At 37.7% G+C, this 15,552-nt stretch overlaps 1 protein-coding gene across 1 annotated transcript in view; it reads left to right on the top strand.

Annotated features, from left to right (window-relative positions):
• Positions 1–15,153, top strand: part of TGFBRAP1 (transforming growth factor beta receptor associated protein 1) — a 33,845-nt gene extending 18,692 nt beyond the window's left edge. The window contains exons 6-12 of the mRNA XM_069770143.1: positions 814–1,155; positions 2,457–2,514; positions 3,852–3,995; positions 5,031–5,177; positions 6,776–6,935; positions 9,132–9,565; positions 10,442–15,153. Coding sequence (XP_069626244.1) covers positions 814–1,155; positions 2,457–2,514; positions 3,852–3,995; positions 5,031–5,177; positions 6,776–6,935; positions 9,132–9,565; positions 10,442–10,630 — 1,474 coding nt within the window. The 3' untranslated portion in view covers positions 10,631–15,153. The remainder of the gene's footprint in view (positions 1–813; positions 1,156–2,456; positions 2,515–3,851; positions 3,996–5,030; positions 5,178–6,775; positions 6,936–9,131; positions 9,566–10,441) is intronic.
• Positions 15,154–15,552: the final 399 nt, after the last annotated feature.

Here is a 15,552-nt window from a genome sequence, read left to right as displayed (position 1 = left end):
AGACACTTGAGGAATTTCTTCAATCTAGGCTGGAAGAAAAATGTTTTGTGTAGCATATCTGTGTTACAGCTTGCTCCTGGATGAAGTATAGATGCTCTTCACATGCGAAGTGGAAAAGCCACTGCATAGTATCTGACATAGATGCACACCCAAGACCTATGCCTGTACAAAAGGCTACTACTTATTGGTTGGATGGATGCATAATTGGTATCCATGGTTCGTTTTCAGAACCTCCTTAAGAAGTGAGCTGAAGGAGGAATCTGGTGCATTTCAGGGTTGGGGAAAACATTTTCATCATGCAAACACATGTTCTGAAAGCTTTAGTTTTCTACAGGAAGTTGCTGTTTTCTACAGAATTACACTTGAACAGTCTTTGTGGCTTGCCTAAAAGGGTTCACTCTCCATTTTTCTTGCCTCCATCAGAAGACTAGTTCCCATAATGTATGGATGAAGTCTAGGACAGTCCTAGGAATGGCATTAAGGGTGTTCAGCTGGTTTTTGTATATGCCACAGAGCAGCTGTGGGATGTCAAAAGCAAAAGGCTGGCCGGTCTGTGAATTCTCAGAGCTTTCAATATCTAGAGGAGGGAAAAGAATGATAAACAAGTTTGGACAGAAAGAGCAAAAAAAATTCCAGATTTGTTCTGAGTGTATTTTCTCCAGCATAGAAGGCAGTAACTTTCAGAAACTGACAACCTGTTAGTGTCCTGACCCTAAGCATAGGTGAGCACACATTCCCAGTATGTTATTTTTTTGTGCCTATGTATACTTTTTCTTTCTTTTTGCTTCATCTAGTTTGACACTGTAATTGCAGAAGCGGCCAGCTTGATGTCCGGGAGCTGATCTCTCTCTACCCCTTCCTGTTGCCTACTTCCTCTTCATTTATACGGTCTCATCCCCCTCTGCATGAGTACGCGGACCTAAATCAGCTGACCCAAGGTGACCAGGAGAAGATGACAAAATGCAAACGGTTCCTCATGAGTTACTTGAATGAAGTCCGCAGCACTGAGGTGGCAAATGGCTACAAGGAAGATATTGACACAGCTTTACTCAAGCTATATGCAGAGGCAAATCATGAAAGCCTGCTGGATCTGCTAGTTTCGGAGAACTTTTGTCTTTTAACAGATAGTGCTGCCTGGCTGGAAAAACACAAAAAGTGAGTGGATTTTTGAGTATTGCACCTTTGAGACCAGAGGGAAAATTGTCTTAAACGCTATTGGCTTCTAGAGCAACGTGTTCAGATCCTTGAAGTTTCTGTGCTTTCAGGTCCAAAAGACAACTTGGCCTGACTTGTCAGCATTTAAAAATGTTGGTGAAAAAGTATTAATTGACACTCTGAGGTAAAGGGAATGTGTTCTGTCTTGTGCTGGTAAATACAGAGTTCTCCCTGACAGTTTCTGTGTCCAACACAAAAATAAAGGATTGGTACAAATGGGGTGGGGGAAGTGATTTGTTTACCCTTGTGACAATGTGAGAGTTGAATGGACGCGGTAGTGGTGCTTGGACAGAATGAAAATATGCCTTAAAGTATGCGCTACCTTAGGCAGAAGCTATTAACCAGCTAGTGGCTTTAAAATTTTAGTTGCTTATTCAGGGAAAGAGATCTTGCTTTTGAATTGCATACTTTCTGTACTCCCACTGACTCACCAAAAGGAGGTTGCTTAAGATGACTGCAGATGACTTCAAATTGGAAATACCAGCAGGTGGAGAATTGACTGTCATTAAGCAGGAAACACTAGATAGAAAATGTGTAAAATACAAACTCCAGTCGTAGGTAGTGTCACTGTCTTGGATTTCATTTCTTTAAACTGTGTGGTGCAGTAGTAGCAACTACAGTGGTGAGGAGGAGTCTTTAATTGTGGTTAGAATTAGGGTAGTTTCATTTATTTCTCTTGGTAAGTATAGTTTGCATGGCAAACATGAATGGAATCGTTCCATGAACAGCCAGTACAGAACTTTAGCTGTGTTTTTATTACAGTACACAAAAAACCTCTGTAATGGCACTGTACAAACCCCTTCCTTGCCTGACTTGATTTCATGTTGCAGTAAAGAAAAAAATGGTTCTGATAGTAAAAGTTTTAAGTAAAACCATCATAAAAATTTGATTTAATGACGCTTGATTAACTCTTGGAGGAATATTTATTATTTGGAGCTCTGTGTTAAGTCTGTATATAAAATTCAAAGAACGGTATTGGGATCATCTCTAATTTGACATATACTTTAAGTTGGAGCTAATAACTAGAAATTGCCTTAGACAGGAGAGACAGACACATTTCTAGGACAGAACTTCTCTTCTTTGATTATGAAAAAGAGCCTACAGACAATTGTTCAAGTGTAGACATGACCATGTACATGTCACTGTAAGCAATTATTTGTTATATTCTGTGCTAATCAAACCGTAATGAAATTGGTAGGAAAGATCTAGCAATTTTAATATTATTTTCTCTTTCTGTACAGGTATTTTGCCCTTGGTCTCCTGTATCACTACAATGGTCAGGATGCTGCAGCACTTCAGGTTAGAATAAAGCTTTTAGTGTCATCTGTAAACCATTCCAAATACCAGTTTACCTCTGAGATAAAAATCTGAGGTGCTAATTTATCTGTTTGGAAAGTAGTAATGTGTATATATAAGAAACTTATGCTAAGATTTCCTTGAATAAATTAATATGCTAGATGTGAAAAACCTGAAGATGACAGCTATGTAGATGCTTGTATGCTATTTTTTAAGCAAAACTGTGCATACCAGAACATATGTTTGTACTCTTAACAAATGGACAGAAGCACTAAAATAATCAAGAGATCACTTTAAAAGGTGCTTGAGGGACTTCAGGAACATATCCTGTACTGATTAGTCTGCATACACAGCAAAGCAGTATTGTAATCTCATGGCAGACACTGACAGCAACTGAGTTTATTTCCTTTTCCGATGATGGACAGTGAACACATTCTGCAAGATCTGTGGGTTTCAGCTGGGTTAGTAATCCCTTTGGGGACCCTCCCCCTTCTGATGTCACTAAGACTATCAGTGGTCTGTAGACTGCAGGCTAAGTAATTTTGGTATTCCTGTCTGCAAAACTTCATTTAGAAAAATTAATATGTTCTTAATCAATAAATAGCATGTATGTCTTGGACCATATCCAATACCTTAAGTAGTTTGCCTTACTGTGTGGCTTTTTAAGTACGTTAATCACAGTAACACTGTCAAATGCATTCAAGTCCGTTACGTAAATAGTAATTTCCTGAGCAGAAAACCAGTAAGGGCAACAAAAACAGTATGTGCTTTTGTCATGTGCAAGATATTTTTCTTTATGTTTCCAGGAACAAGGCTTATTGCTAAACTGGTCTGCTAGATGTGGCATCTTTTAATTCCAATTATAACATATATAAAAATGATATCACATGGTACTTAAAGTTCTTCAGTCAAAATGAAAGAAGAGAAGAAAAATCAGTTTTTCTTCTAAATTGTTTGTATCATTTGCTTTCAATCTTGCTTACGCAGAACACGTGAAAAGTATACCATGAACTGGAGAGAAAGACTTTATTAAAAGCTTTCTTTGTGATTAGTGTACCTCCTCTTGAATTATTTGGCCAACCACTCTCAGAATGAGAATCCGCATGATATGGTGTCTGAATTAGTTGAATATGGCAGGTACAAGAAAAGCCTGTGATGGGAAGGAGGCATAAATTTAGTGAGCAGTGAGGTCCCTTGCAGCTGGGTGTTCCTAGGAGCTCTTTCTAACTCCAGAAGTACCAACAGCTAATGCTAAGTGTTGTAGTAGCTCACATAAATTCTGAGTTGGAAGAACTAGTACATGTTTTAAGCACTTTAATCTGTGTGTGTTTTTGTTGCAGTTATGGGTGAAAATAGTTGATGGAGACATTCAAGATTCTACACGTTCAGATCTCTATGAATATATAGTAGACTTCCTTACATTCTGCTCAGACCAAGATCTAGTGTGGAAATACTCTGACTGGGCTTTACAAAAAAGTGAAGAGGTTTGTGATTGGTGTACTTTTCACAGAACATCAGTATGCAGTGGTGTTTGAGTGTTCATTAACATTGTTCCATCTTGATAGCTAATTGGACCATTTTTGCAGAATCTTTAAGGCCAGTTAAATAGTGATCAACAGAAGAAAACTTCCAGGTTTCTCAATTGTTCTAAGCCCTTCTGTTAATAAGTGCTAGTGATAATTGCCTCTTTTTCTTCTGAAAACAAAGTTTAGGTCATTCTGTACAATGAAAGATACAGCATGTCTTCTGTTTTTCTTCATATTAAGCAAGATAATTTTCAGATCTTAAAAAAAAAAATAACCACCTAACAGGTTAACTGTTGCTGCTGTTTCTTTTTTAAAAGGATTCCAGGGAGAGGTGATAACTGTGTACACTAGGATGTGGAAGAAATAGCCTTCATTCAAGACAAAACCTCATTGCTACAAGAATTGACTTAATCCACCAAAATTAAAAAAAATAATTTTGTAACATCCATTAGTGCGGTGTGCTGTTAAATGGGATGCTTGATGCTATATCAGACAGTCTGTGTTGTTGGAACTTGTCAGTGCCTAATTTGTATTAATTTATGGCTCAGTTATTACGTGCAATGACAGATTTCCAGACTTTCATTTTGGTCATTATAGAAGTCTCTTACTCTGTGTATATCATCACATTTGATAAGGCTGTAAACATTCTGGTCTCTAACTTACACTTTCTTGCTGCAAAGCCTGAAGTCTCTTGTTCTGCTGTTATGCCAATCAGTTCAATATTTTTTGTGGCTGGTGGAGGTTGTGCCCAACACAAGGTTTATAGGCTGGACAATGTATAGGCTATAAATTGAGGTAATGGAGGTAGGAGTGAGTGAGATCACAATAAGCACCAAGTAGTGTAATGTTGGTGGTGTCAAGCAGGGTTTTGTGTTGTTTGTCTTCCTGATTAATGTACTAACTAATCTGATGGTGCTATTAATTAAGTATTTAAAATAAGAAGGTAATGAAATGGTTGCCACTGAGTTCCTAAATGCAATTAACTCTCTCTAGGTTGGCGTACAGATTTTCACTAAAAGGTCTTTGGAAGAACAGGAGAAAAACAACATTAATCCAGATGATATCATCAGTTGCCTTAACAAATATCCTAAAGCACGTGTTAAATATCTAGAACATGTAGTATTGGAAAGAAAAATAGAGGTGAGTGCTAAAAGAACACTAAAAGTAGGCATAGGATTCAGAATGCAGACTATGATGAACAGCTCTGAAAAAAGCCAAAGTCCAGAATAAATAAGCATAATTTGAAGGCTTTCAGATGTACTCAGAGTAGGGAAGGAGTGGTTTTAAGATTTAAGTAGAGGATGAGGAGCAGATATCTGCATTATTTTTAACTTTTCAACTCGTATAATGGCAAGACAGTTGCTTACCTCCCTGCAGAGATTTGGGTTTTTTTACGTCTGATTACTGCATACTTTTCTGTTTCATAGTTGAGGCTCAAACCTCTATCTCATAAGATCATAGAAAAATGGTTGAGCAACTGCTAATCCTATTGCACTGTTGCAGCAATATACTAAAATTCTGAATTCAGTGTTTTACAAGCAGGTATGTTTTATTCTGTCCTTCTGGAGAGATTGAGCAATTAATGATAGAATTAAACCATGCATCTCTCACCGTAGAATTCCAAACCACACTCTGTATGTTGAATGTCCGAAAGATGTGTTCACAAGTCTGAGTGACAGTGTATTCTATCTTTGGGTTTTTAAGCACAATACAGAAGCAGCCAAACGTTATGGTACTTGGATATGAGACATTTCAAGCACAGGAGAAGTTACTTTAACCTGCAAATAAAGCAAGGAAATTAATGTTGAAAGAACTCAGCAGAACTGATGACCATTTCACTAATTTACATTCTTCAAATACACATGCTAGATCAATGGTTTCCCTCTGTCACTATTGCAGATACGTTAAGGTGTATGACACCATGACGGATGAATGTACTAGTTTCTGATGTCATGAATGTTTTCAAACAAACTTTTTGAGTTAAACATAGTGGCTTGTAGAATATTTGTAACAAAAATAATTTATAATTAAGTCTACTCTAACTGCTAGTAAAGGCTGGGTTATAAATTGATTTGGTCTTTAGGAGGTACTAGATTATTGTGAATGCTTTAGTGAGAATGTTTCAAACATTCAAATCATCAGCTTGTTTTGATGAATATTGGATAGTGGGTAACACAAAAAGCACTGTGTCTTCAGAGTGCTTGTCTACCTCTGGTGGCTTTCTCAAATTTTATTGCAGAAATAGAAAAGTTCAAAGAATGTACCTGAATATGAGGAGTAGTGAATTAGATCAAAATTACTCATTTTACAAGGGAAACAAAAGGAGAAGACACAGTGGAGATCATACTTGTACTCAAAGGAGAGACATCTGCTTTACTACATTGACTTCCATTAGGTGAACTTTTGAAAGGAAATCATTTTTGCACAAGAAAAGCTATTTATAGAGCTTGTTTATTTAAGGTGAAGAGAGGTTTAGGAATAAGATGCTTCATATCTACATTTTAGAAATATCTGTATTAATGAAATAGAGAATCCCATGCTATAGGTATAATGTATTTTGTGAAGCTGGTCTGAATAAGTTGTCTATCTGCATGAATAAAAGACTTTCTGATTAATTTGAATTAAATAAATTAATTAAAAGACAGTTCTATGTAATTATGTAATATTCATCACTGTTACTGGTGGGGAGAAGGGGTTGTCTTTGTAAACTGAGCTAACATTGCTCTTTTTATCTGTAGAAAGAAAAGTACCATACTCATCTAGCTGTCTTGTACTTGGAGGCAATACTTCAGCTAAAATCTGTGACCACAGATAATTGTACAGAAACAACTGAACTGCTGTTTAAACTACGCAGTCTTCTTCAGAAATCTGATCTGTATAGAATTCACTTTATTTTGGGTAAGATGCATGCTGTCTATTATAAATGTGTCCTGGTTTTGGCTGGGGTAGAGTTAATTTTCTTCCTAGTAACTGGTACAGTGTATTTTGGATTTAGCGTGAGAATAATGTTGATAACACACTGATGTTCTAGTTGTTGCTAAGTAGCGCTTATCCTAAGTTAAGGATTTTTCAGTTTTCCGTGCTCTGTGAGCAAGCAGGTGTACAAAGAAGCTGGGAGGGAGCATGGCCAGGACATCTGATCCAAACTAGCCAAAGGGATATTCCATACCATAGAACGTCATGCTCAGTATGTAAACTGGAGGGAGTTGGCCAGGGGGGATGGATCGCTGCTCAGGCATCGTTCAGTGGGTGGTGAGCAACTGCATTGTGCATCATTTGTCTTTTCTTGGGTCCAATTTCTCTCTCTTTGTGATGTTCCTGTTCATTACAATTATTATTATTGTTGTTGTTATATTATTTTATTTTAGTTATTAAGCTGTTCTTATCTCAACCCATGAGTTTTACTTTTTTCCCCAATTCACCTCCCCATCCCACTGGAGGGGGGAGGAGTGAGTGAGTGGCTGCATGGTGCTTAATTGCTGGCTAGGGTTAAACCACAAAAAAATGCTATATGTTAGTTCCAGCAGGAGACAAACTAAAGTCCTCATAAGGATAGAAAACTAAAAGATCTGAGGTTTCTAGGTGTATTTGGTTGATGGGCTTACCATCTGTGTTTCTGACAGACACAAGTTAATTTAGAAAGCGTGTCTGTTAGTGTTGTCTTTTGATCTCCCATAGCTCATGAGGTACAATGGTATGTTTGCCACTGCACCAAAGGCAGAATACCATAACTAGCTAGAAGAAATATCTTCATACAATTATCTTCTTAATTTATAGTCAGTTTCTTTTTAATGATGAGCATGTAACTTGTGCCAGTCTTTTGCAAATGGAAGACTTACAGGTTTATTTGTGAAGCAGTCTGTTTCTCAGTGAACTGCAGTGAAGCTTTGAGGAATCTGATTGCTAAGGACTTGTTTGTTGTCCATAACCCACTCTCACCCTGAAAGGTGGGGTTCATGCTAAACAAAAATATGAGCATCTTTTTGAGTGCAGAGTGCAACATACCTCTTAGTGTTGGTATAAGGCAAGCAACAGTTGAGCAAAATGTTTTCCTTGGCCAATGCTTATAGTGGCTAATTTTTAATGTTTCATCCACCAGAACAATGGGGTGACTTGTTATTGTACTGAAAGATGTGAAATGTTTTTCTGAAATTCAGTGGAAAAATCCAGTGGAAGTGGAAATAAAAATAGCTGAGTAGCAACTAAAATAACTTACCAATGTTTAATGTCCCCTTGCCTTTCCAGTCAGAAAAGTGTTATATGACAGATGAAGTACAAGTATAACACGGTCATTGAAACTCTTGCTTTTTCATCCTTTAATTTTTAACCAAATTTTTAAGGGCAAGAGTTACAAGATGGATTATTTTCTTGAAATTCATGTACTCCAAAACACAGGATTTCTTACATGACAATTCTTACCTTACATGAAGGTGAGATCAATGCATGCTAGTGTGTTCCTCCTTGATGACCAAAATATTTTGGGGAGAAACACATTGTATTTCCATACCTTATACAGAGGCCTATGCCAAATTATCACCTTTACAATAAAAAGAGGATTTTCTACTTTATCTTGAAATGCCAGATGAACTTGCCATTCCCCCTGCCTGTTGCTGACATTTTAACTTTAAACTGTCAGACTGGATTAAGGGTTTGTAGTCCCCTTTTCTTGAAGGGAAGTACTATGTGATCTTTATTGTCTTTTATGGACTTTAAACTATTCTGTAATTTTTCTATAACACTGGGAGAAGCAGAGGTTAAAAACATTGCAGCTTCATCTTACAGTTTATCATACATGGTAGCAGTGTGCGTGGAAATGTGCAAGACTGACATGCTAGAATTTAAAAGATGTCGGTGACCCTGGTTTTATCACCTGTTATTTAGCCATTTCTTTTTCCCGTATTTTGTGGTGTTCTTTTGTTAGAGATATGTTTCTAGGCATTCTTGTACATACAAACATTTGTCCTCTGTATAGCTGCCAGCACCCCTGCAAAAATAGCAGGAGTTGAGTTTTGTGGGCTTGTTTGCTTTGACTCTGGGAGAGGGAGTAGTCATCTTCACCACTGAGCAAATATTGCCTTGTTTCTCATTTAACAGACAAAATCCAGGGCACAGACCTTCATATGGAAAGTGCAATTTTATATGGAAAACTAGAAGAACATGAGAAGGCTTTGCATATCCTTGTCCACGAGTTAAAGGACTTCCATGCTGCTGAAGAATACTGTATATGGAACTCTGAGAACAGAGACACGCAGTACAGACGGAGGCTTTTCCATATGCTGCTGTCAGTGTACCTGAATCCAGGCACTTCGGATTGTGCACTAGTCATGGCTGCTGTGGATCTCTTGAACAAGCACGCTGCTGAATTTGATGCGGCTCTGGTTCTGCAGGTGGTGCCTGACAGCTGGTCAGTGCAGCTCCTCTCCCCGTTCCTGGCTGGAGCAGTGAGGCAAAGCATTCATACAAAAAGAATGACTCAGACTGCACTTGGGTTAGCACGAGCTGAAAACTTAATCTACAAACATGAGAAGGTAGGTTGTTGGTTTTTTTTAGAGGCACTTTGAAGGTTTACGATTAAGTCCTTTGATACGTAATAATCAGAAGCAGTTTGAAGAATTAGGACAAAGTTGTCTTCCTCTCCTTGGCAATTTTACTTGCTGCATTTATTAGTCTTTTTGCCATGACTACTAGATTCAAACTTAATTTTATGCTTTCTCTGTAAAACAAAAGGGAAGGTGGGGGCTTTGAAATGGGAACAACTTTGATGAACTTCTGGGCTGAAGGAAAGTGAATCTGGGATTTACAGATTAACGAAGTTATTGCAGAAACTTAACAAATGTGAGTTAGCATTTGTTCACTAGGATTGAGACCTGTCAATTTGCAAAAAAGTTTACCTGGCACTTAGTATTAACTGAAGCTTGTTAATAGCTTTTGTTAGTGGTAAATTCACTTGTGAAACTTTCTTCTATTCCTAGCTAAAGCTGTGTTGCTTAAAGCTCCCAGCAGATTCTTAAATCTGTTCAGTTCTAACAATGGTATATCCAGCAGAATCTGTCTGGAATAAAAATGGATCAGTGCTCAGTTTGCTGTGGAGTTGTCCTGTGACCTTGTTTGGGAAACTGCATCGGGTTTTCTATTGCATTAAATGTGTGAGTGCTTTCCTTTATGAAACAAACAAAGAAGAAGAAAAAGAAGAAAAAAAAAAAAAAAAGCCGTACATAAGAGGAGGCATGAAAATGAATGAGTATGAATGTGGAAATTGAATTCAAGTTAAATAGTTCAAGCTATCTTTTCCTACTACCTCTCATTGGCCAGGTTTGTCCATTTGGTACAGGTGAAATGATTTGCCTCATAATTTCCCTTCCTTTCTTGCTAGGTTCATGTTTGGATTTTTTCCCTCTCTTTAGGTTAAACAAAAAGGAACCCCAATTCTTCTTTCGGACAAAAAGGTCTGTCAGGTGTGCCAAAATCCTTTCTGCGAGCCTGTGTTTGTAAGATACCCAAATGGGGGTATGGTCCACACGCACTGTGCTGCAAAGAAACATCTGAATTCAAACATGACTCATCACTCTTCCAGCTCCAGCAATCAGACTTGAAATATGTTCCGGTCCCACAGGTTCCCATGACTTATACCCCATTGAAAGTGGGCTGGAAAAAAGAACAAAGTGCAGCTACTTTAGGTATAAATCAAGATGAACAGCTAGTCTTTGGGTTAATGGGAAGACTTCCAGTAAATATGAAATATTGCCACTTATCTTTTTGATTTCTAATGAATGTAGATAGAAAAGAAAATTCACTACCAGAAACGGAGAGGTGCAAATATAGGCTCTTCTGTATATAGTAATAAACGGTTAAAGAAAATGAGCCTTTTCTTCACAGTAAGGATGAATGTTACGGAGACAAGGCAAACAATTATTTTAAGAAATGTCGCTTTGCACTGAATGTGGTGTTGATAAATTTGTAGAGGTGGAGATGGCATCTATTGCAGTTGGAATTCTTGGAACGTTACGTGACAAGACTGGCATCATGCAGCTTACTATCAAGACAAAAGTGTGCGGTGGTTATAATGTTTGCTGCAGCGTGTCCTCTTTTTGGGCTGGATTCTCTTCCCCAGGATCACATTATGAACTTGATTTTCGCTCTCCAAATTGTTGGCTTTTGATGCACTTTTTAGTCCTTTTGGCCCCCCCGCCGCTATATAGAATTTAAATATAAGCACTGGTCCGTTAGGTTTCTACTCCTACAGTTACTGTAATAAACTGAGTGGAAACTGATAGCCTCAGTCACACAGCTGTACTTGGAAGAAAAGAAAAAAAATGAAGTCAGATTGTCTGGTCAGACTGTAGTCACTTTTATATGGGGGAAGAGACCTTAACTTTAATATTGATTTATTTATTAATATGCAAATATACTGTACATACAGTTGAATAAATTGATACTATATCATTCTAGACTTTCTTTGGAGGATAAAGGTGTAGCTGATACATAAGTGTACAGGTTATGTGCTAAATGTTTGCTATAACATACCTTAGGCAGATTGGAACTCCACAAGAATAGATTTTAGTACTTGTGGATAACTTTGTGCAATCAAGATCATGGAAAGAAGGTATAATTGGGAAGAAATCTATAAAGGTGCACTACAGGGGTACTGGATTGTTACATTCTAGAAAACATTCTGTAAACTAAAGTGTTTCAAATAACAACAAAAACCCTTAACTTAACTGCCCTGATAAGTACTCACATTGCTATTTAACCATTTTAAAAGAAGCAGCTTCCCACAAAAGAGGTTCAAAAATGATGACTTTAAATAAAAATTAAGTATTTCAAAGTCAGAGTATTTCTTTTAATTCTGTAAAGCTCTAATAAATGCCAAGCTTACTGGCCAGCATGCAACTGAGTTAGTATGGCTGCACTGTTTCAGCATTCCAAATCAGAGTGAAGACTTTCAGCAAAATGAGGTATCTGCATGGTATCTTCTAGATGCAATCTCAGCAGAGGTCTCCTGATACAGAAAGGTTGGCTTCTGAAACAGCCTTGTAAGCATAGTGCTGCCTCCAGGAAAGGTCAACCAGACTACATCCAGGGGAAAAAAATACCCGTTTCTTTGTCTTCGAAGCAAAAGACCTTTGGATCTTTCTCTTCCCTGAGATAGAAATTAAAAAAGTGTAGCTGTTGTGTTGCATTTTAGAAAATAAATAAATCTAAGTAAGGAATTTTGTAGCACTTTCTATTGAGACGTGTAAGCAGTGTTTAGTGAAAGGCACCTTCAAAAAAGACAAATGTGGGCATTTCCGACTTAATTCTGGCATGAGTGATTCTCCTGTGGCACTGGTATGAGTAGATTCTTCTGTATCTTGTATTCATGGTTTTCAAACATTGTGTGTACAACTGGCAATGATGACATAGACAAATTTGTGGTCCCCTGTCCTCAAAATTCTTGCTGATAGAGACAAAGTGATTTTACGAAGATCTGATAAGCCTTTTGTGTACAGTAGCATGCGATTCATAAGAAATACTTTCTTTTGCTGCAAGCAGTATGCTCTCAGTATGCTCTTTGTTCCTACCTAATAAGGAGGTACTAAAACAAAGACCAGTCTCCATGATTAAGACTAATTCTAGCCACCAGGTAGTGATGAACTTGGTCTTGTCAGCTAATGTTGCAATGGAATGGAGATCATACCATTCCAGACCACGAGAAAGTTCTTAATTGTTATTGCATGAAAAGGTATGTCTGTAAAAGATTCAACAGTTGTTTATTAATATTTGATATTTTTTCAGATTTGTACTTTGGCTAAAATGCAGCAGTAACAATAATTGTACATACAGAACAAATACAGAAATCAGAGTAATGCAAGGTAGCATATTTGGAAGCACAGGTGACCAAAAGGGTGATTAATGTTTAAGTTGGGGGATCTAATTCTTTTAGCCCCCAGAAATGTGGACTGGAAAAATATTTGATTCATACATTGTTACCTGTTTCTTTGTTAAATTTTTATACTAGAACTCATTTGGATGAATTAATATGGAAGTCCCATGGTAACAAAAAGAAAAAGCACAAAAACTAATGTGAGGCTGAGGTAGAGCAAGAGCTCAGCAGGGAGGTGGCAGGTGGAGGATGCTCTTCCAGTGTGCGTGCAGCGTTTGAGCAATTGGGATAACACTCGACCAGAGGAGATGACAACCTACGTCCAAGTGGTGCGTGAAATTCTGTACTTTATCACCAGGAAGTTTATGAAAAGTCTGCATTCAAATTTCCTTAGGTAGGACAACTACAACACCCCTTGGGTAAGACAACTTCACATTGGAGAACCTGAGTTCATTCCTCCTTTTCCTTTGGCACTGTCAGTTTGCTCATTTTTGTTTTACGTACCTGAAGTCCTGGGACAGCATTGCTACTGTGGTAAGTTCTTCTGCAGCAGCAAGGAGGGAATGAATGGTAATCTGGTTATTAATTGCTACTGGATATGTGAAGGAGGAGAGGCAGAAAAGAGGAATATTTCTTTGACCTTCCTTCTAGTTTGGAAATTAAATGGGTTCTGGGAGTTTAAGCTTGATGCAATCGTTTTCTCTCCAGTTTGGGAATGCGGTGTCTTAGACCTGCCCTTGGAGAGAAGAGATTCTGTCAGAGTATTTCTTCTGAATTTAGCTCTTGCTAAATTATTTGTGTTTGTAACTCATCTCTGTCACTTTTTTGTTCCAGTGATTCTCCTTCAACTTTGTATGTGTGAAAACCAAAACAATAGCGCAGATTTTTTTTTTAATGTGAGAGTGCGTCTGTGATTCAGGACATAATAAATGAGATTAGTCTCTCACACAGATGCTTTTGCAGATAGAGGCACGTTTGCTTAACATGTAGCTTCTAATTACAGAAATATTGCAGCTCTGACTTTTTTTAGCCATCCTCTGTTACAGTCGCTGATACATAACAAAAGGCACTCGTTAAACCCTATTCTTTCATATCTGCATGCTTCCTCACATAAGAATTACCTGATGCGTATATGTCATCATATGCAGTTTTTCCCCTCTCTAAGTCAAAAAGAGAGGAAAAATACTAATAAGAAAAAAATTGCCCAGAATCTGGCACTCTGCTTGAAATAAGATTAATGGCTGTACATCTATGAGAAAGAATTCAGTTAGATCTTAATTTCTGTCACTTAAAGGGATAAGTTATCACACTGATAATATTACAAGAATACTGATCTCAAAATCTGGAGAAAATAAGCAATTGGTATTTGTTACACAGAGTGTACCACAGGTAGTTGTGAACTGACTTCTTCAGGCAGCCTGTACTTCGGTGGCTCAGGCACAGGAGTCTGGATTATAATGAGAACTTCTCTCTTTGCTCCCCCTGCTCCCAATCTCCAGCCTTTGTTACCTGATTGTCACTCTTCTAGCACTTAATTGACATAGGTGTAAATCTTGAGAGCTCTGGGTGGACTCCTGAGGACATCTCTCTTTGTTCAATAAAATGTCACTTTATTATATCAACCATGTGAAACTGTAATAATGTCAGCTGTGGAAAGGTGGTGGTAGGGATGGAGTAAGCGTATCTTTTCCGAGACCTTTATTACGTGTTTGAACACACAAGCATTATCTTGACTCTGAATCTTTATAACAAAGTCTGTTCTTTGCAGGGCTGCTATCCCGAATGACATTAAAAAATACTCTGTTTATACAGTTGTATCAAGAAGTAACTTTATTTTATTACTCTTCCCGGTTTGCTGCAGTCTCTATTCAGCATAACTCTAAGTCTTTTATTAACATCCTGCTGTTTATAATAAGCAGCAACTCTTACGTTTTCGTTGTGAGCTCTCCTCCTATTGCCTATATTTACTAATTAATTTTTCTCTTGCTGTACAACACTTTGGGGCTTATGCCTTGTGAACACTGATAATTAAATGTGCTGCTACTTTTAAAGGGAAAAGAAGAAGTTAATGGCATTCTGTAATGTCTGATTGGTTACAAAACCGAAGTTCCCCTGCAGTAGATCTGTTCAGATGGAAATCTGTACTGTTAACACTTTCTGACTTAATGGTTATGTTGGTGAACATATACAGCAGTATGTGGAATGTACAGATGTATAAATATGTTGATTTTTAATAAAAAAATCTTTTAATTATGTTTGTCATTGATTTCTAGATATATAAACCCTGGGATGTGAATGGCCAAGTGAAGGAGAAAGGTTGTTCAGTGGTAAATAGAGGATTCATCTGGGTGACTGACAGAGGTGGTCAGATGAAAGGCTGAATTAAGCAAGTGCAGGGTGTTAATGGAGATCAACAGGCATTCTTAAACTAGTGAATTTTTCTTTTGGGAAGAAGTTTTACTTTGTTTTTACCTCTTCTTTGACTGAATCTGGGTTTTTACAGATTCAGGTGAACGTGGCTACTGCTGTTCCAGATTTGGAAGATCTTCATCTGCCTATGTGTAGCTGAAGCAATCCTTTCTGTGATTAAAGCCGACAGTTACATGGGAGTCTGGTCAGTGATGGGTGCATGGACATCCTGGAGCAATACAA

Source organism: Haliaeetus albicilla, chromosome 25 (assembly GCF_947461875.1).
Source record: "Haliaeetus albicilla chromosome 25, bHalAlb1.1, whole genome shotgun sequence".
Lineage (NCBI taxonomy): Eukaryota > Metazoa > Chordata > Aves > Accipitriformes > Accipitridae > Haliaeetus > Haliaeetus albicilla.
The sequence above is the reverse complement of the archived record's forward strand: the minus strand, read 5'-3'. Positions and strand labels throughout refer to the sequence as shown.